The 21,612-nt window shown below is 43.4% G+C and overlaps 1 protein-coding gene across 5 annotated transcripts in view; it reads right to left on the bottom strand.

Moving 5' to 3' along the window:
• LOC109904440 (A-kinase anchor protein 9) overlaps positions 1–21,612 on the bottom strand; it is a 121,694-nt gene that overhangs the window by 61,177 nt on the left and 38,905 nt on the right. For all 5 annotated transcript variants that reach the window (XM_031788669.1, XM_031788671.1, XM_031788672.1 and 2 more), the window contains 3 exons: positions 16,754–16,865; positions 16,341–16,557; positions 191–251 (listed from right to left, as the gene is read on the bottom strand). In XM_031788669.1, the coding sequence (XP_031644529.1) occupies positions 191–251; positions 16,341–16,557; positions 16,754–16,865 (390 nt within the window). The remainder of the gene's footprint in view (positions 1–190; positions 252–16,340; positions 16,558–16,753; positions 16,866–21,612) is intronic.

Below are 21,612 nucleotides of genomic sequence, written 5' to 3'. Positions count from 1 at the left end.
AGGGATCTGGGGCAGGTTTTAGCCAAAGGCTGCATTCTCCCCCATCCCCCTCCATCCATCTCCCCTCCTCATCCTTTGCTCGCAGTGACGGCTAATGGAGTGTCTTAATTCAAATCAGCATTTGGGCTCAGATCGAGGGGAGGTGGTGTGTAATGGGGAAGATTTGGATAGTGAGATGGCGTGTGCAAACCTTTAGTTCCTTTGCATCCTCTTCCTCTGTCCGCAAGCCAAGCTGGGCAGCACTGGACAGGCTGAAAGACAAGTCAGTTCAAAATGTAAGAAATTAGTGGTCTTAAAAGCAAGCACATTTAAAAGAAAAAGACACCTTCACTTATGAAATGCAGCACCAATAGGTACCAATAACAACTTCACAATGTGGTCAAAGAAGTTTGCTACAGCAGAATTCAATATAAAGGCCAAAGACAGTGAAAGGTAAAGGGTAAACAAACCTCCGCTATAGTGAATAGCCTACTAGTGAATCAACTAGTATTATCTTTCAACATCTGCCTTTTTTAAAGGATGGAATTCATGGTCTGATCTAAGTTCAGTTCATTTCCAACCACCCAGTGTGTGAAATGTACAGGGAACTGCTCCACCCAAATTATCCTTTGGGATTAGCTAACTGGCACCATTCTATCAATCAACGTCATCATAGGGCATGTTCAGTGGGCTGCAATGTTTTAAACTTTGCAGATAGGAATGCAATGTATAAAACTGACACACGATTAGTAGTAATATGAGGGTTATTCAGATAGAAATGTATCATGTAAAAAATAAGCCTTCAGGCTTCGATGCCAAAAGGCTCCAAGTATTAATATAATTTAACAGCAGGGGGCAGTAGTATAATTTAATTATACCCATTAGATTAGAAACGGGTTGGGCAACTGGTGGCCCGTGGGCCTGACTGATGCCACTTGTTAAGTCCACTTCAATCATTGTAGATGACAGGGAGGACACCAGTCTAAGAAGGATTTTTAAGCCTTGAGACAAGGATTGTGTATGTGTGACATTAATAAGGTGAATGGGCAAGACAAAGATTTTAATGCTACTGAATGGCGTATGATAGTAGGTCCCAGGTGCACAAGTTTGAGTGTGTCAAGAACTGCAATGCTGATGGGTTTTTCACGCTCAACAGTTTGTGTGTATCATGAATGTTCCACCACCCAAAGGACATCCAGCCAACTTAACACCTGTGGGAAACATTGGTGTCAACGTGGTCAGCATTCCTGTGGAACACTTCTGACACCTTGTAGAGTCCATGCCCGACGAATTGAGGCTGTTCTGAGGGCAAAACAAAGTACAACTCAATATTAGGAATGAGTTCCAAATGTTTTGTACACTGATTGTTTAAAGCAAAACTACCAAACCTATTGCTGATGGTGAACCTGAATGATCAAAATATAAATATATTTTAAGCCCCGTCCAGCAGGTATAGCCAGATGAGTTCTCTCTCCGGTAGCTTACCTTTATTTCAGCAAAACACAATTTAAAACAGAGCATTTGATAATACCTATCAAATTACAGTAACCTAATATTGCGTAAGCCATTTTACAAACATTTGAATGTAGAGTGCAGATGTGTCAGATCTCATTGGTCAGGCTACTGGTATTGCCTGGCGTTGTTCGGCATGCAAAATTACTTGTAGATAAATGACTGTCAAAACAGTTACATGCAGTTCAACGCCAAAGGAGAGGACGCATCAGTTGTCATAAAAGTGGAGAGGTCTTTTCAGAAGGTAGAAAGAATGTAATATGATCAACAAAACAATGTGACCCGGACGTCAGTTGGACCTCGGTAGTCAGTTGAACAGTGTTTCCTCCGACACATTGGTGCGGCTGGCTTCTGGTGTAAGCAGGCGGGTGTTAAGAAGGGCGGTTTGGCGGGTCATGTTTCGGGGGACGCATGACTCGACCTTCACCTCCCGAGCCCGTTGCAGCAATGAGACAAGAACGAAAAGGGGGCAAAACACCGCCCCACCCCACAAATTTCTTTAAATAAAAAATGACATGGAGCAAAAGGACAAAGAGTCCTGTTTACTGTAGCGGTCTTAACATAGCTTACATATGGACCTAAAGGCATACTTCAATATATATCAATCATTCATGCAAGTCCTATAGCACACATACATCTTGCCAACATCTACCTGATGTATACATGATACATCGGGGAGATGTAGTGTTAATTTTATAATTTTTATTTTAACCTTAAATTTAACTAGGCAAGTCAGTTAAGAACAAATTCTTATTTTCAATGACGGCCTAGAAACAGTGGGTTAACTGCCTTGTTCAGAGGCCGAACGACTGATTTTAACCTTGTCAGCTCAGGGATTCGATCTTGCAACCTTTCGATTAGTAGTCCAACGCTCTAACCACTAGGCTACTTGCCACCCGTGTGGAGAGTGTTTGCACATTGGCAAGATGTCACAGAAACTTCGGCATTAGATCGCATTCGCCCTTCAGCCCTGTTTGGATGATGCGTGTCAAAGCGGCTAAATACGTACTTAAGTAAAAATACTTTGAAGTACTACTTAGGTTTTATTTGATTTCGCCTATATTTAACCAGGTAGACGAGTTAAGAACAAGTTCTCATTTACAACTGCGACCTGGCCAAGAAAAAGCAAAGCAGTGCGTGCAGGTGCAGTGATCTGTGAGCTGCTCTGACAGCTGGTGCTTAAAGCTAGTGAGGGTGATCTGAGTCTCCAGCTTCAGTGATTTTGGCAATTCGTTCCAGTCATTGGCAGCAGAGAACTGATAAGAAAGGCGACCAAAGGTGAAATTGGCTTTGGGGGTGACCAGTGAAATATACCTGCTGAAGCACATGCTACGGGTGGGTGCTGAAATGGTGACCAGTGAGCTAAGGCGGGGCTTTACCTAGCAAAGACTTATAGATGACCTGGAGCCAGTGGGTTTGGCGATGAATATGAAGCGAGGGCCAGCCATCGAGAGCATACAGGTCGCAGTGGTGGGTAGTATATGGGGCTTTGGTGACAAAACGGATGGCACTGTGATAGACTACATCCAATTTGCTGAGTAGAGTGTTGGAGGCTATTTTGTAAATGACATCGCCGAAGTCTAGGATCAGTAGGATAGTCAGTTTTACAAGGGTATGTTTGGCAGCATGAGTGAAGGATGCTTTGTTAAGGAATAGGAAGCTGATTCTAGATTTCATTTTGGACTGGAGAGGCTTAATGTGAGTCTGGAAGGATAGTTTACAGTCCAACCAGACACCTAGGTAGTTGTCCACATATTGTAAGTAAGAACTGTCCAGAAAAGTGATGCATGACGGACAGGCAGACGAGGGCAACGATCGGTTGAAGAGCATGCATTTAGTTTCACTTGCATTTAAGAGCAGTTGGAGGCCACGGAAGATGAGTTGTATGGCATTGATGCTCGTCTGGGGGTTAGTTAACACGGTGTCCAAAGAAGGGCCAGAAGTATACAGAATGGTGTCGTCTGCGTAGAGGTGGATCAGAGACTCACCAGCAGCAAGAGCGACATCATTGATGTGTACAGAGAAGAGAGTCGGCCCAAGCATTGAACCCTGTGGCACCCCCATAGACTGCCAGAGGTCCGGACAACAGGCCCTCTGATTTGACACACTGAACTCTATCTGACAAGTAGTTGGTGAAGCAGGCGAGGCAGTCATTGACAGAGTTGAAAGCCTTGGCCAGGTCGATGAAGACAGCTGCACAGTATCGTCTCTTATCGATGGCGGTTTTGATATCGTTTAGGACCTTGAGCGTGGCTGAGGTGCACCCATCACCAGCTCGGAAACAAGATTGCAAAGCGGAGAAGGAACGGTGGGATTCGAAATGGTCGGTGATCTGTTTGTTAACTTGGCTTTCGAAGGCCTTAGAAAGGCAGGGTAGGATAGATATAGGTCTGTAGCAGTTTGGGTCTAGAGTGCCCTCCCCCTTTAAAGAGGGGGATGACCACGGCAGCTTCCCAATCTTTGGGGATCTCAGACGATATGAAAGAGGTTGAAACGGCTAGTAATAGGGGTTGCAACAATTTCAGCTGATAATTTTTTTTATTTTTTTATTTATTTCACCTTTATTTAACCAGGTAGGCTAGTTGAGAACAAGTTCTCATTTGCAACTGCGACCTGGCCAAGATAAAGCATAGCAGTGTGAGCATACAACAAAGAGTTACACATGGAGTAAACAATTAACAAGTCAATAACACAGTAGAAAACGAAGGGGGGGTCTATATACAATGTGTGCAAAAGGCATGAGGAGGTAGGCAAATAATTACAATTTTGCAGATTAACACTGGAGTGATGAATGATCAGATGGTCATGTACAGGTAGAGATATTGGTGTGCAGAAGAGCAGAAAAGTAAATAAATAAAAAACAGTACGGGGATGAGGTAGGTGAAAAGGGTGGGCTATTTACCAATAGACTATGTACAGCTGCAGCGATCGGTTAGCTGCTCAGATAGCTGATGTTTGAAGTTGGTGAGGGAGATGAAAGTCTCCAACTTCAGCGATTTTTGCAATTCGTTCCAGTCACAGGCAGCAGAGTACTGGAACGAAAGGCGGCCAAATGAGGTGTTGGCTTTAGGGATGATCAGTGAGATACACCTGCTGGAGCGCGTGCTACGGATGGGTGTTGCCATCGTGACCAGTGAGCTGAGATAAGGCGGAGCTTTACCTAGCATAGACTTGTAGATGACCTGGAGCCAGTGGGTCTGGCGACGAATATGTAGCGAGGGCCAGCCGACTAGAGCATACAAGTCGCAGTGGTGGGTAGTATAAGGTGCTTTAGTGACAAAACGGATGGCACTGTGATAGACTGCATCCAGTTTGCTGAGTAGAGTGTTGGAAGCCATTTTGTAGATGACATCGCCGAAGTCGAGGATCGGTAGGATAGTCAGTTTTACTAGGGTAAGCTTGGCGGCTTGAGTGAAGGAGGCTTTGTTGCGGAATAGAAAGCCGACTCTTGATTTGATTTTCGATTGGAGATGTTTGATATGAGTCTGGAAGGAGAGTTTGCAGTCTAGCCAGACACCTAGGTACTTATAGACGTCCACATATTCTAGGTCGGAACCATCCAGGGTGGTGATGCTAGTCGGGCATGCGGGTGCAGGCAGCGACCGGTTGAAAAGCATGCATTTGGTTTTACTAGCGTTTAAGAGCAGTTGGAGGCCACGGAAGGAGTGTTGTATGGCATTGAAGCTTGTTTGGAGGTTAGATAGCACAGTGTCCAAAGACGGGCCGAAAGTATATAGAATGGTGTCGTCTGCGTAGAGGTGGATCAGGGAATCGCCCGCAGCAAGAGCAACATCATTGATATACACAGAGAAAAGAGTCGGCCCGAGAATTGAACCCTGTGGCACCCCCATAGAGACTGCCAGAGGACCGGACAGCATGCCCTCCGATTTGACACACTGAACTCTGTCTGCAAAGTAATTGGTGAACCAGGCAAGGCAGTCATCCGAAAAACCGAGGCTACTGAGTCTGCCGATAAGAATATGGTGATTGACAGAGTCGAAAGCCTTGGCGAGGTCGATGAAGACGGCTGCACAGTACTGTCTTTTATCGATGGCGGTTATGATGTCGTTTAGTACCTTGAGTGTGGCTGAGGTGCACCCATGACCGGCTCGGAAACCAGATTGCACAGCGGAGAAGGTACGGTGGGATTCGAGATGGTCAGTGACCTGTTTGTTGACTTGGCTTTCGAAGACCTTAGATAGGCAGGGCAGGATGGATATAGGTCTGTAACAGTTTGGGTCCAGGGTGTCTCCCCCTTTGAAGAGGGGGATGACTGCGGCAGCTTTCCAATCCTTGGGGATCTCAGACGAGATGAAAGAGAGGTTGAACAGGCTGGTAATAGGGGTTGCGACAATGGTGGCAGATAGTTTCAGAAATAGAGGGTCCAGATTGTCAAGCCCAGCTGATTTGTACGGGTCCAGGTTTTGCAGCTCTTTCAGAACATCTGCTATCTGGATTTGGGTAAAGGAGAACCTGGAGAGGCTTGGGCGAGGAGCTGCGGGGGGGGCGGAGCTGTTGGCCGAGGTTGAAGTAGCCAGGCGGAAGGCATGGCCAGCCGTTGAGAAATGCTTATTGAAGTTTTCGATAATCATGGATTTATCAGTGGTGACCGTGTTACCTAGCCTCAGTGCAGTGGGCAGCTGGGAGGAGGTGCTCTTGTTCTCCATGGACTTCACAGTGTCCCAGAACTTTTTGGAGTTGGAGCTACAGGATGCAAACTTCTGCCTGAAGAAGCTGGCCTTAGCTTTCCTGACTGACTGCGTGTATTGGTTCCGGACTTCCCTGAACAGTTGCATATCACGGGGACTATTCGATGCTATTGCAGTCCGCCACAGGATGTTTTTGTGCTGGTCGAGGGCAGTCAGGTCTGGGGTGAACCAAGGGCTGTATCTGTTCTTAGTTCTGCATTTTTTGAACGGAGCATGCTTATCTAAGATGGTGAGGAAGTTACTTTTAAAGAATGACCAGGCATCCTCAACTGACGGGATGAGGTCAATGTCCTTCCAGGATACCCTGGCCAGGTCGATTAGAAAGGCCTGCTCACAGAAGTGTTTTAGGGAGCGTTTGACAGTGATGAGGGGTGGTCGTTTGACTGCGGCTCCGTAGCGGATACAGGCAATGAGGCAGTGATCGCTGAGATCCTGGTTGAAGACAGCGGAGGTGTATTTGGAGGGCCAGTTGGTCAGGATGACGTCTATGAGGGTGCCCTTGTTTACAGAGTTAGGGTTGTACCTGGTGGGTTCCTTGATGATTTGTGTGAGATTGAGGGCATCTAGCTTAGATTGTAGGACTGGCGGGGTGTTAAGCATATCCCAGTTTAGGTCACCTAACAGAACAAACTCTGAAGCTAGATGGGGGGCGATCAATTCACAAATGGTGTCCAGGGCACAGCTGGGAGCTGAGGGGGGTCGGTAGCAGGCGGCAACCGTGAGAGACTTATTTCTGGAGAGAGTAATTTTCAAAATTAGTAGTTCGAACTGTTTGGGTATGGACCTGGAAAGTATGACATTACTTTGCAGGCCATCTCTGCAGTAAACTGCAACTCCTCCCCCTTTGGCAGTTCTATCTTGACGGAAGATGTTATAGTTGGGTATGGAAATCTCTGAATTTTTGGTGGCCTTCCTGAGCCAGGATTCAGACACAGCAAGGACATCAGGGTTAGCAGAGTGTGCTAAAGCAGTGAGTAAGACAAACTTAGGGAGGAGGCTTCTGATGTTGACATGCATGAAACCAAGGCTTTTTCGAACACAGAAGTCAACAAATGAGGGTGCCTGGGGACATGCAGGGCCTGGGTTTACCTCCACATCACCCGCGGAACAGAGGAGTAGTAGTATGAGGGTGCGGCTAAAGGCTATCAGAAAAGAGAGGGTCCAGATTGTCTAGCCCCACTAATTTTTAGGGGTCCAGATCATCCAGATAGCTGATTTGGGTGAAGGAGAAATGGGGGAGGCCTGGGCAAGTTGCTGTGGGGGGTGCATGGCTGTTGACCGGGGTAGGGGTAGCCAGGTGGAAGGCATGGCCAGCCGTAGAAAAATGCTTATTGAAATTCTCAATTATCGCGGATTTATCGGTGGTGACAGAGTTTCCTAGGTTCAGTGCAGTGGGCAGCTGGGAGGAGGTGCTCTTATTCTCCATGGACTTTACAGTGTCCCAGAATGTTTTGGAGCTTGTGCTGCAGGATGCAAACTTCTGTTTGAAAAAGCTAGCCTTTGCTTTCCTAACTCCCTGTGTATTTTGGTTCCTGACTTCCCTGAAAAGTTGCATATCGCAGGGGCTATTTGATGCTCATGGTCAAAGGCAGTCAGGTCTGGAGTGAACCACGGGCTATATCTCTAACTGGTTCTATATATTTTTTGAATGGGGCACGCTTTTTTAAGATTGTGAGGAAAGCACTTTTAAAGAATAACCAGGCATTCTCTACTGATGGAATGAGGTCAATATCCTTCCAGGATACCCGGGCCAGGTCGATTAGAAAGGCCTGCTCGCTGAAGTGTTTTAGGGAGCATTTGACAGTGATGAGGGGTGGTCGTTTGACCGCTGACCCATTACAGACGCAAGCAATGAGGCAGTGATCACTGAGATCCTGATTGAAGACAGCAGAGGTGTATTTGAAGGGCAGGTTGGTTAGGATGATATCTAGGAGGGTGCCTGTGTTTACGGATTTGGAGTTGTACCTGGTAGGTTCATTGATAATTTGTGTGAGATTGAGGGCATCTAGCTTAGATTGTAGAATGGCCGGGGTGTTAAGCATGTCCCAGTTTAGGTCACCTAGCAGCACGAGCTCTGAAGATAGACGGGGGGCAATCAATTCACATATGGTATCCAGGGCACAGCTGGGGGCAGAAGGTGGTCTATAGCAAGCGGAAACGATGACAGACTTGTTCCTGGAAAGGTGGATTTTTAAAAGTAGAAGCTCAAATTGTTTGGGCACAGACCTGGATAGTATAACAGAACTCTGCAGGCTCTCTCTGCAATAGATTGTGACTCTGCCCCCTTGCATGCATGTAACCAAGGCTTTTACAGTTACAGAAGTCAACAAATGAGAGGGCCTGGGGAATGGGAGTGGAGCAAGGCATTGCAGGGCCTGGATTAACCTCTACATCACCAGAGGAGGAGTGTGCAAAGGGCTATAAGAACCGGTCGTCTAGTATGTTCGGAACCGAGAGTAAAAGGAGCAGGTTTCTGGGCGCGGTAGAATAGATTCAACGCATAATGTACAGACAAAGGTATGGTAGTTTGTGAATACAGTTGGTATTGTGTCTAGACATCAATTAAACATAGTTTTTTGGGGAATCTGTACTCCATACATTTTCCCTGACAACCCAAAGTTTTGAATGCTTAGCAGGACAGGAAAATTGTGAAATTCACGCACTTATCAAGAGAACACGTGGTCATCCCTATTGCCTATGGTCTGGCAAACTCACTAAACAAAAATAAATGTCAGTGTTGGAGTGTGCCCCTGGCAACCGTACATTTTAAAAACAAGAAAATGGTGCGGTCTGGTTTGCCTAATATATAGGAATTTGAAACTATTTATACTTTTACTTTCACTGTTGATGCTTAAGTATATTTTAAAACAAATACTTTCACTCAAGTGGTATTTTACTGGGTGACTTTCACTTTTACTTGAGTCTTTTTCTATTAAAAAAGGTATCTATATACCTTTACTCAAGCATGACAATTGGGTACTTTTTCCACCACTGCATTTTAGCATATGCGACTTACATTTCCACCCCCCCCCCCTTCATACTGGTCCCCCGTGGGAACGGACGACACCTGGCATTGCAAGTGCTATGCTCTACCAACTGAGCTACATTTAACAATAAATAAACTGCAACATATCGGCTAAAGCAATTTAATTCAGGAATTAATTAAACCAAGATTGAAATCCTTGGCCTGAATGCCAAGTGTCACGTCTGGAGGAAACCTGGCACCATCCCTACGGTGAAGCATGGTGGTGGCAGCATCATGCTGTGGGGATGTTATTCAGTGGCAGGGACTGGGAGACTGGTCAGGATCGAGGGAAAGATGAACAGAGCATAGTAGAAAGTGATCCTTCATGAAATCCTGCTCCAGGGCGCTTAGGACATCAGACTGTGGGCAAAGGTTCACCTTCCAACAGGACAATGACCATAAGCACTTAGCCAAGACAACGCAGGAGTGGCTTTAAGAGAAGGCTCTCAATGTCCTTGAGTGGCCCAGCCAGAACCCGGACTTGAACCCGATCTAAAATCTCTGAAGACACCTGAAAACAGCTGTGTAGCGATGCTCCCCATCCAACCTGACAGAGTGTAAGGATCTGCAGAGAAGAATGGGAGAAACTCCCCAAATACAGATGTATCAAGCTTGTAGTGTCATACCCAAGACGACTCGAGGCTGTAATCGCTGCCAAAAGTGCTTAAACAAAGTACTCAGTAAAGGGTCTGAACACTTATGTAAATGAAATTTCTGTTTTTTTTGTTGATATATTGTGTTATTGTGTACAGAATGATGAGGGGGGGAAAAACTATTTAATACAATTGAGAATAAGGCTGTAATGTAACATGTGGAAAAAGTCAAGGGGTCTGAATATTTTCCGAATGCACTGTACATCACTTTACAGTATATGTTACATCCCTACTATATACACTGATAATAATTAATATATCAGGAGATAAAAGCTATGCTAATAATAATGGACCCAGGACAGGGTGAGAATAAAACTGAAATTTACTTTCAAATGAATAAGGAGATGGCTAATACCTTGGCAATTAAAGTGGGCCTGAATGGCAACTGTAGAAGTTCACTGCCTGGTGCTTTCAGGTCACAGTGATCTGATAAGTGCTGCTGCACTCTTTCTATGCATGCACAGACAGACAGATGAGGGAGATGGAACATCACTCACTTATGCACCGGTGGTGTTTCTTCAATAAAATGTACAGTACCAGTCAAAAATGTGGAAACACCTACTCATTTAAGGGTTTTTCTTTATTTTTTTTACTATTTTCAACGTTGTAGAATAATAGTGAAGACATTAAATATATGAAACAACACATAAGGAATCATGTAGTAACCAAAAAAGGGTCAAACAAATCAAAATATATTTTATATTTGAGATTCTTCAAAGTAGAGACCCTTTGCCTTGACAGCTTTGCACACTCTTGGCATTCTCTCAACCAGCTTCATGAGGTAGTCACCAGGAATTAACAGATGTGGCTTGTTACAGGTAATTTGTGGAATTTCTTTAAGTGGTATACAGAAGATGGTATTTTACCAAAAAAGTCCATATTAAAGCAAGAACAGCTCAAATAAACAAAGAGAAATGACAGTTCATTAACTGAAGGTCAGTCAATCAGGAAAATGTCAAGAAATGTAAAAGTTTCTCAAGTGCAGTCACAAAAGTCATGAAGCGCTATGATGAAACTGGCTCTCATGAGGACTGCCACAGGAAAGGAAGACCCAGAGTTACCTGTGCTACAGAGGATAAGTCCATTAAGAGTTACCAGCCTCGGAAATTTCAGACCAAATAAATGTTTCAGAGTTCAAATAACAGACACATTTCAAAATCAACTGTTCAGGGGAGACTGCGTGAATCAGGCCTTCCTGGTAGAATTGCTGCAAAGTAACCACTACTAAAGGACACCAATAAGAAGAAGAGATTTTTGAGATATACGGTGTTAGTGCTGGTCCCCACGGTAGAGTGTAAACGACGAGCCACATAGAAAGGACCATATGAAGTGTTGGAGAGAATAGGAGAAGTTAATGATTGGATCTGACTGCCAGGACGTCAGCCCCCGGGAGCAGATCTATCACATAAACCTGTTAAAAGCATGGAGAGAAAAACCACAATTGTCACGTACCCCACACCCACTCAGGAGGCAGCCGCTGTGTATGTGTCACCTACTCTGTCCCCAGCACAAGTACAGGAAGTAAAGACCCTGATCCAGAAAACAGATGTGTTTTCAGGGACACCAGGCCGAATTGAGGTTACGGCTCATGATATTGTTTCCCTACCAGGGAGAAAAATGAGCATGAGGCCAAATTGGGTACACGAGTCTCGACGAGCCGCGATTAGACCAGAGATAGAAAATGTTTGCAGATGGAGTAGTCGAAGAGTCACATAGTGAGTGGTCTAGCCCAATTGTGATGGTCACGAAGCCCGATGGGTCTTTGCAGTTTTGTAATGAATTTCGGAAGGTAAATGATATCTCCAAGTTTGATGCCTACCCCAAGCCCCGAATAGATAAACTGTTGGAGAAAATTGGTCAAGTTCTGTACATTACGACCCTGCACCTAGCCAAAGGTTACTGCCAAACTCATCTGACTCCCAGAGCCAAATAAAGACAGCCTTTGCAATCCCTGATGGTTTGTTTCAATACACAGTCATGCCATTCGGCTTACACGGGGCCCCAGCCAACTTTCAACGGACCAGGTCCTAAAACCGAACAGAGCTTACGCCGCAGCCTATTTAGATGACATGGCGGATCTACAGCCCAGATTGGGAATCCCACTTACCTAGGGTACAGGCAGTGCTAGACGCTCTTAGGAAAACAGGACTCACGGCAAACCCTGCCAAGTGTTGTGGGGTTAGAGGAAACAGAGTATCTGGGAAGAGGGTTCATCAAACCCCACCTTAAGGTCGAGGCAATTAGAAAATGGCCAAAACCAGCAAATAAGAAGCAGGTTCGAGCCTTCCTAGGGTTGACCAGTTACTTCTGGAAGTTCATCCCAAGTTATGCAATAGTGGCCACCCCACTCACCGACATGACTAGTGCCAGAGGGCCAAACATGCTAAGATGGGATGAAAAGGCCAATAAATCATTTAGAACATTAAAGGAGGCTCCCTGCTGTAATCCAGTGCTGGTGGTACCAGACTTTGAGCACGAGTTCATTGTTCAGACGGATGCGTCAGAGGTCGGCTTGGGAGACGTGCTCTCCCAAGAGGTAGATGGGGTGGGAAAGCTGGAACCACGGGAGGCCAACTACTCAGTCTTGAGAAAGAGACTGTGGCAGTAAAGTGGGGTCTAGAAAGCCTGAAATACTACCTGCTAGCGCGCCACTTGACTCTACTCAGTGACCATGCCCCACTCACCTGGATGCAGGTGGTTTTTGAGTCTCCAACCGTTTCACTTTGACATAAAACACAGAGCAGGGAAGGAAATGGGAAATGTGGATGGGTTGTCCCGCATGCACGCCTATTTTGCTGCGGTAGCCCGACCTAGGGGATGCTCAGCATATATGGGAACTCTTGTAAACTGTTGGAAAAGCATTCCTCATGAAGATGGTTGAGAGAATGCCAAGAGTGTGCAAAGCTGTCATCAAGGCAAAGGGTGGCTACTTCGTAGAATCTCAAATATAAAATATGTTTTGATTTGTTTAACCCTTGTTTGATTACTACATTATTCCATGTGTTATTTCATATTTTTTATGTCTTCACTAGTTTCTACAATGTATAAAATAGTAAAAATAAAGATAAATCCTTGAATGAGTAGATGTGTCCAATCTTTGGACTGGTACTTGTGGCAAAGAAGGGGGCCAGGTGACAAATGGCAGATATGTGAGGGCAGAACTAATAAACGGGCTCTGCACTCACACTAAAATGGCCATCCCAGAAAAGAACGACATATCAAAAATGGCCGACCGCCAAAAACTACAATACCCAGAGGAAAGGGGAACGCTCAGAAGGTGGTAGCGACCCACAGATAAGGGGTCAAAACAAACCAGGAAGAGAGAGGAAGGGGCTGGGGGATCTGTGAACCATAGAGAAACAATATAACAATATAACAATATGAACCATAGAGAAACAATATAACAATATAACAAATGTAACAATATTTATTAGCTGGACCTGGACTGTTTGGACTTATCTGTTGACATTTGGACTAGAGGTCAACCGATTAATTGGCATGGCTGATTAATTAGGGCCGATTTCAAGTTTTGAAAACTATCGGTAATCGCATTTTTGGACGCCGATTACATTGCAATCCACAAGGGGACTGCGTGACAGGCTGACCTCCTGTTACGCAAGTGCAGCAAGGAGCCAAGGTAAGTTTCTAGCTAGCATTAAACGTATCTTATAAAAAACAATCAATCTTAACATAATCACTAGTTAAACTAGTAATGTCATTAACCATGTGTAGTTAACTAGCTTGTCCTGCGTTGCATATAATTAATGCAGTGCTGGTAATTAATCATCGAATCACAGCCTACTTAGCCAAATGGGTGATTTGGGTTTTAACAAAAGCGCATTTGCGAAAAAAGCAATCGTTGCACCAATGAACCTAACCATAAACATCAATGCCTTTCTTAAAACCAATACACAAGTACATTTTTTTATATTTTTTACCTGCATATTTAGTTAAAAGAAATGCATGTTAGCAGGCAATAATAACTTTGGAAATTGTGTCGCTTCTCTTGCGTTCAGTGCAAGCAGAGTCAGAGTATATGCAGCAGTTTGGGATGCCTGGCTCGTTGCGGACTGTGTGAAGACCATTTCTTCCTAACAAAGGCCGTAATTAATTTGCCATAATTTGCCATAATTATGACATAACATTGATGGTTGTGCAACGTAGCAGCAATATTTAGACCTAGGGTTGCCACCAATGTTTGATGAAATACGGAATGGTTCCGTATTTCACTGAAAGAATAAACATTTGTTTCCAAAATTATAGTTCCCGGATATGACCATACCTAATGCTCGTATTTCTGTGTTTATCCTATTATAATTAAGTCTATGATTTGATATTTGATAGAGCAGTCTGACTGAGCGGTGGTAAGCAGCAGCAGGCTCGTAAGCATTCATTCAAACAGCACTTTCCTGCATTTGCCAGCAGCTCTTCGCAATGCTTGAAGCACATCGCTGTTTATGACTTCAAGCCTATCAACTCCCGAGATTAGGCTGGCAATACTAAAGTGCCTATAAGAACATCCAATAGTCAAAGGTATATGAAATATTAATGGTCTGGAGAGAAAGTCTGATAATTCCTATGATAATTACAACCTAAAACTTCTTAACTGGAAATATTGAAGACTCATGTTAAAAGGAACCACCAGCTTTCATATGTTCTAATGTTCTGAGCAAGGAACTTAAATGTTAGCCTTTTTACATGGCACATATTGCACTTTTACTTTCTTCTCCAACACTGTGTTTTTGCATTATTTAAACCAAATTAAACAGGTTTCATTATTTATTTGAGAATAAATTGATTTTATTTATATATTATATTAAGTTAAAATAAGAGTTCATTCAGTATTGTTGTAATTGTCATTATTGCAAATATAACAAAATATATATTTTTTAATTTTATTTTAAAAAATGGCCGATTAATCGCTATCGGCTTTTTTTGGGGGGGTCCTCCAATCGGTATACCGAAATCATAAACAGTCGACCTCTAGTTTGGACCTGGACATACAGAGAACCCGATTCATATACCGAACCGTGCAATCCTTGACCACACCTGCGGCCTGGGCAGACCAGGACGGAGAAACCAACATACAGGTACTGTACGGTCTTGCTCTAAATTTGTCCTGTTCGATTTTGGTGACGGTCTCCGCTTAATTTGTGACAAACTCTCCTAACCTTGAAGAGGTTACTGTAATACACATACTGTAATACCCATGAGGTGTTCGTGGACTAAGCAATTCATATGTTGACTTGGATTCCATAAAGTTGGATTTAGTTTGAGCTCAATTATTTGTGTTTATGGGCAATGTGAAAGGTTCGATGGTGATCTTTTGAGAGGCTACTCAGACTCCTTGCTCCGGCCACAGACAGTCTCTTCTCCGGAATGAGTCTGGATCTGTGTACCTCCCCGACCATTCACCGAATGTGAGCACATTCATGGCCATCTGATTGGTCCAGAAACCAATAGGTTGGACCAGAGCCAAAACAAATGTGGGTAAAGAAGAGGTTTGAAACTCTGATTGGTTAGACGAGCTTCTCCTCACCAAAAACATCTTCAATGATGGCTTCCTCAGAATAAAGTATGTAGCGAACAACAGAGCAGGGGTCTAACATACCACCTAGATACCAGGGGCTTATTCAGGTAGATGCAATGGTAGAAAAAAATTCAGATAGAAAATGCATCCGCCGGCCTCCCGGGTGGCGCAGTGGTTAAGGGCGCTGTACTGCAGCGCCAGCTGTGCCATCAGAGTCCCTGGGTTCGCGCCCAGGCTCTGTCGTAACCGGCCGCGACCGGGAGGTCTGTGGGCCGACGCACAATTGGCTTAGCGTCGCCCGGGTTAGGGAGGGCTTGGTCGGTAGGGGTGTCCTTGTCTCATCGCGCACCAGCGACTCCTGTGGCGGGCTGGGCGCAGTGTCCGCTAACCAAGGTGGCCAGGTGCATGGTGTTTCCTCCGGCGCATTGGTGCGGCTGGCTTCCGGTTTGGATGCACGCTGTGTTAAGAAGCAGTGCGGCTTGGTTGGGTTGTGTATCGGAGGACGCATGACTTTCAACCTTAGTTTCGAGCCCGTACGGGAGTTGTAGCGATGAGACAAGATAGTAGCTACTACAACAATTGGATACCATGAAATTGGGGAGAAAAAAGGGGTAAAAAAATATATAATATATATATATATATATATATATATATATATATATATATATATATATATATATATATATATATATATATATATATATATGCATCCGCCATCCATTGAAAATGACTGATTCCATTAGTTTGACAGAAGTAGTGCCTAGTATAAACACTGAGAAGTTCATGCATGTGATTTATGTACAGCTATATCTTGGCCAGGTCGCAGTTGTAAATGAGAACTTGTTCTCAACTAGCCTACCTGGTTAAATAAAGGTGAAATTATTATATATATTTTTTAATTAAAATATTTCTAAATCAGTTATCACCATTACCTGAACTGGGCCTCAGTGCCTGTGACCTCATCAAGGTGCTGCTGTAGCACTAGGAGTTCGGTAGAGTAGCGCTCCTCTGTCTCTTTGGCATGCTGCTGGTAGTAGGCCCTAAGGTGCTCCACCTCCAGTCTGTGGCATTCCTCCAGCTGGGCACGCTGCTGCTGGACGTCGGCCCTCAACTTCTGGACGTCCTCAGCAGTGGTCAGCTCCCTCCGATCTGGGTAGAGAGAGATAGTGTAAGCATTAGCATGGCTATGTCGACGGAAGCAGACGGGCTCTATCTTTCTCATTCATTTTGGTATTGAGGCTTGCAGACATTCCAAATGCAGATGGTATAGAATATGGGCACCACATAATTCGGCACCATTTTGGGGTGATTTTGGTTTAGACATACAATGTAGATCAAGATTTACCATCAAGGCCGTGTGTGGAAGTAATAGAGCTGTCGATAATCTTGCGCAGGCTGGCGATCTCCTTCTGACTGCTGCGCTTCAGATCATTGTACCCCAGCTGTATCACCTCAATCTAAGAATAACAAGTAGTTTGACAGCAGAGTTCATTGGCGCAATCATTAAAATCAATTAGCTAGAGTGCCTTCTTGAAGTATTCACACCCCTTGACTTTCCCCCCCCCTCGAAATTTTCACCGGCCTACACACAATACTCCGTAGCGTCAAAGTGGAAATATGTTTTTTATTTTATTTTTTTATTTACAAATTAATAAAAAATGAAAAGCTGAAATGTTATGGCAAACCAAAATAAATTCAGGAGTAAAAATGTACTTAACAAGTTGCATGACCTCAGTCTGTGTTCAATAATAGTGTTAAACATGATTTGTGAATGTACCCCACACATACAATTATCTGTAAGGTCCCTGAATCAAGCAGTGAATTTAAAACACAGATTCAACCGCAAAGATCAGGGAGGTTTTCTAATGCCTTGCAAAAGGCACTATTGGAGGTTAAAATTTTAAAAATAAAAAATAAAAACATTGAATATGCAAGTTATAAATTCCACTTTGTATGGTGTATCAATACACCCAGTCACTTCAAAGCTACAGGTGTAGTTTAAGGCAAGAGTTTAATGGCTGTGATAGAAGAAAAATTTGATCAACATTGTACACTAAACAAAAATAAACATGTGACGTGTTGGTCCCATGTTTCATGAGCTGAATTAAAATCCCAGAAATGTTCAATAAACACAAAAAGCTTATTTCGCACAAATTTGTTTACATCTCTGATAGTGAGCATTTCTCCTTTGCCAAGATAATCCATCCACCTGACAGGTGTAGCATATGAAGAAGCTGATTGAACAGCATGATCATTGCACAGGTGCACCTTGTGATGGGGACAATAAAAGGCCACTAGAATTTCTAGTTTTGCCACAACACAATGCCACAGATGTCTCAAGTTGACAGAGTGTGCAATTGGCATGCTGACTACTGTAATGTCCACCGGAGCTGTTGCCAGAGAATTAAAAGGTAATTTCTCTACCATAAGCCACCTCTAACATTGTTTCAGAGAATTTGGCAGTACATCTAAGCGCCAGCCCAGGAACTTCACACCCAGCTTCTTTACCTACGAGATCGTCTGCAGACCAGCCACCAAGACAGCTGAAGAAACTGTATGTTGCAAAAAAGGATCTGTACACAATTCCTGGAATCTGAAAATGTCCCAGTTCTTCCATGGCCTGAAAACAGAGACATGTCACCCAAAGAGCATGTTTGGGATGCTCTGGATTAACGTGGACCACAGCGTGTTCCAGTTCCTGCCAATGCCCAGCAACCTCGCACAGCCATTGAAGAGGAGTTGGACAACATCCCACAGGCCACAATCAATCAACAACCTGATCAACTCTACGCAAAGGATGTGTTGTGCTGCATGAAGCATATGGTGGTCACTCCAGATACTGACAGGATTTCTGATATCTGTGACCAACAGATGCATATCTGTATTCCCAATCATGTGAAATCCATAGATTAGGGACAAATTTATTTATTTCAATTGATGGATTTCCTTATTTGAACTTTAACTCAGTAAAATCTTTGAAATTGTTGCATGTTTCGTTTATATTTTTGTTCAGTGTAGTTACTCCACAATTCTAACCTCAATGATAGAGTGAAAAGAAGGAAGTCTGTACAGAATAAAAATATTCCAAAACATACAGTAATACTGCAAAAAACAAATTGGAAATGCAATGAACTTTTTGTCCTGAATACAAGTGTTATATTTGGGGCAAATCCAATACAACACATGACTGAATATCTCTCTACATATTTTCAAGGATAGTGGTGGCTGAATTATGTTATGGGTATGCTTTAATAGTTAAGGACTGAGGAGTTTTTCTGGATAAAAAAATAAATGCACAGGCAAAATCCTAGAGGAAAAGCTGGTTCAGTCTGCTTTCCGCCAGACACTGGGAGATGAATTCCCCTTTCAGCAGGACACAAGGCCATATCTACAGTGGAGTTGCTTACCAAAAAGACAGTGAATTTTACCCGTAGCGGCCTAGTTACAGTTTTGACTTAAATCTATTTCAAAAGCTATGGAAAGAGCTGATTGTCTAGCAATTATCAACAACCAATTTGACAGATCTTGAAGAACTATGAAAAGAATGGGCAAATGTTGCACAATCCTGGTGTGGAAAGCTCTTAAGAGACTGACCCAGAAAGACTCACAGCTGTAATCGCTATCAGGTGATTCTAACATGTATCGAATACTTATCTAATCAAGACACATTAGTGTTTTTATTTGAATTCTATTTTTTTTTTTTTTTACAAATGCATCATCCAGGTTAGGGGAGGATTTGGCCTGCTGGGTTGTCCTTGTCCCATCGCGCACTAGCGACTCCTTGTGGCGGCCAGGCGCATGAACGCTGACCTCGGCGGCCAGCTGTACGGTGTTTCCTATGACACATAGGTGTGGCTGGCTTCCAGGTTAAGCAGGCAGTGTGTCAAGAAGCAGTGTGGCTTGGCAGCAGTCATGTTTCAGAGGACGCATGGCTGTCAACCTTCACCTCTCCCAAGTCCATACGGAGTTGCAGCGATGGGAAAAGACTAAATACCAATTGGATATCACGAAATTGGGGAAAAAAAGGTATATTTATTTTACCTTTATTTAACCAAGCAAGTCAGTTAAGAACAAATTCTTATTTTCAATGACGGCCTAGGAACAGTGGGTTAACTGCCTGTTCAGGGGCAGAACGACAGATTTATTTGTACCTTGTCAGCTCGGGGGTTTGAACTTGCAACCTTCCGGTTACTAGTCCAACGCTCTAACCACTAGGCTACCCTGCCGCCCCATATAGATATACACACACACACAGTTGAAGTCAGAAGTTCACATACACCTTAGCCCAATACAACTAAACTTAGTTTTCACAATTAATCCTAGTAAAAAAAATCCCTGTTGTAGGTCAGTTAGGATCACCACTTTATTTTAAGAATTTGAAATGTCAGAATAATAGTAGAGAGAATTATTTATTTCAGCTTTTATTTATTTCATCACATTCCCAGCGGGTCAGAAGTTTACATAAACTCAATTAGAATTTGGTAGCATTGCCTTTAAATTGTTTAACTTGGGTCAAACGTTTCGGTCAGGTTTGTAGGCCTTCTTGCTCGCACATGCTTTTTCAGTTCTGCCCACAAATGTTCTATAGGATTGAGGTCAGGGCTTTGTGATGGCCACTCCAATACCCTGACTTTGTTGTCCTAAACCCATTTTGCCACAACTTTGGAAGTATGCTTGGGGTCATTGTCCATTTGGAAGACCCATTTGCGACCAAGCTTCAACTTCCTGACGGATGTCTTGAGTTGTTGCTTCAATATATCCACAATTTTCCTACCTCATGATGCCATCTATTTTGTCAAGTGCACCAGTCCCTCCTGCAGCAAAGCACCCCCACAACATGATGCTGCCACCCCCGTGCTTCACGGTTGGGATGGTGTTCTTCGGCTTGCAAGCCGCCCTCTTTTTCCTCCAAACATAACAATGGTCATTATGGCCAAAAAGTTATATTTTTGTTTCATAAGACCAGAGGACATTTCTTCAAAAGGTACAATCTTTGTCCCCATGAGCAGTTGTAAACCGTAGTCTGGCTTTTTTATGGAGGTTTTGGAGCAGTGGCTTCTTCCTTGCTGAGCGGCCTTTCAGGTTATGTCGATGTAGTACTCGTTTTACTGTGGATATAGATACTTTGGTACCCGTTTCCTCCAGCATCTTCACAAGGTTAATAGCACGCTGTTGTCCTGGGATTGATTTGCACTTTTTGCACCAAAGTACGTTCATCTCTAGGAAACAGAACGCGTCTCCTTCCTGAGCGGTATGACGGCTGCGTGATCCCATGGTGTTTATACTGTGTGCTATTGTTTGTACAGATGAACGTGGTACCTTTAGGCATTTGGAAATTGCTCCAAAGGATGAACCAAACTTGTGGAGGTCTACAATTTTTCCCCCTAAGGTCTTGGCTGATTTCTTTTGATTTTCCCGTGATGTCAAGCAAAGAGGCACTGAGTTTGAAGTTAGGCCTTGAAATACATCCACAGGTACACCTCCAATTGACGCAAATTATGTCAATTAGACTATCAGAAGCTTCTAAAGCCATGACATCTTTACTGGAATTTTCCAAGCTGTTTAAAGGCACAGTCAACTTAGTGTATGTAAACTTCTGACCCACTGGAATTGTGATAGAGTGAATTTTAAGTGAACTAATCTGTCTGTAAATAATTGTTGGAAAAATAACTTGTGTCATGCACAAAGTAGATGTCCTAAACGACTTGCCAAAACTATATAGGTTGTTAACAAGACATTTGTGGAGTGGTTGAAAAACGAGTTAATGACTCCAACCTAAGTGTATGTAAACATCCGAATTCAACTGCATGTGTGTTATATATATATATATATCTCAATAAATACATGTTTAAATTTTTCTTCCAATTTGAGATGTGTTTTGTGTTGATCGTTGACAATAAATCCATGTTAATCCCACCTTGCAACCCAACAAAAGGGGTGTGAATACTTTTAAGGCACTATCATCATATCATAGTACAGTTAGAAGTTAAAAAGCTAAGTGCTAGTGTCCTAGCAATTACTGTACAATAATCAAATCATTGTTGCTTTCATCCCAGTCATAACACTGTGATTATATGTCAAACCCTGACAAGAGGTTGGTGTTGTAACGTCTAAACACAACCAATCAATGACTTGTCATGTTTTTTCCACCAATGCATAAATTGAGCCTAAACCTCACAAAATGTTAACTAAAATCAACAGTTT

This window comes from Oncorhynchus kisutch, linkage group LG14, assembly GCF_002021735.2.
Source record: "Oncorhynchus kisutch isolate 150728-3 linkage group LG14, Okis_V2, whole genome shotgun sequence".
Classification (NCBI taxonomy): domain Eukaryota; kingdom Metazoa; phylum Chordata; class Actinopteri; order Salmoniformes; family Salmonidae; genus Oncorhynchus; species Oncorhynchus kisutch.
The sequence above is the reverse complement of the archived record's forward strand: the minus strand, read 5'-3'. Positions and strand labels throughout refer to the sequence as shown.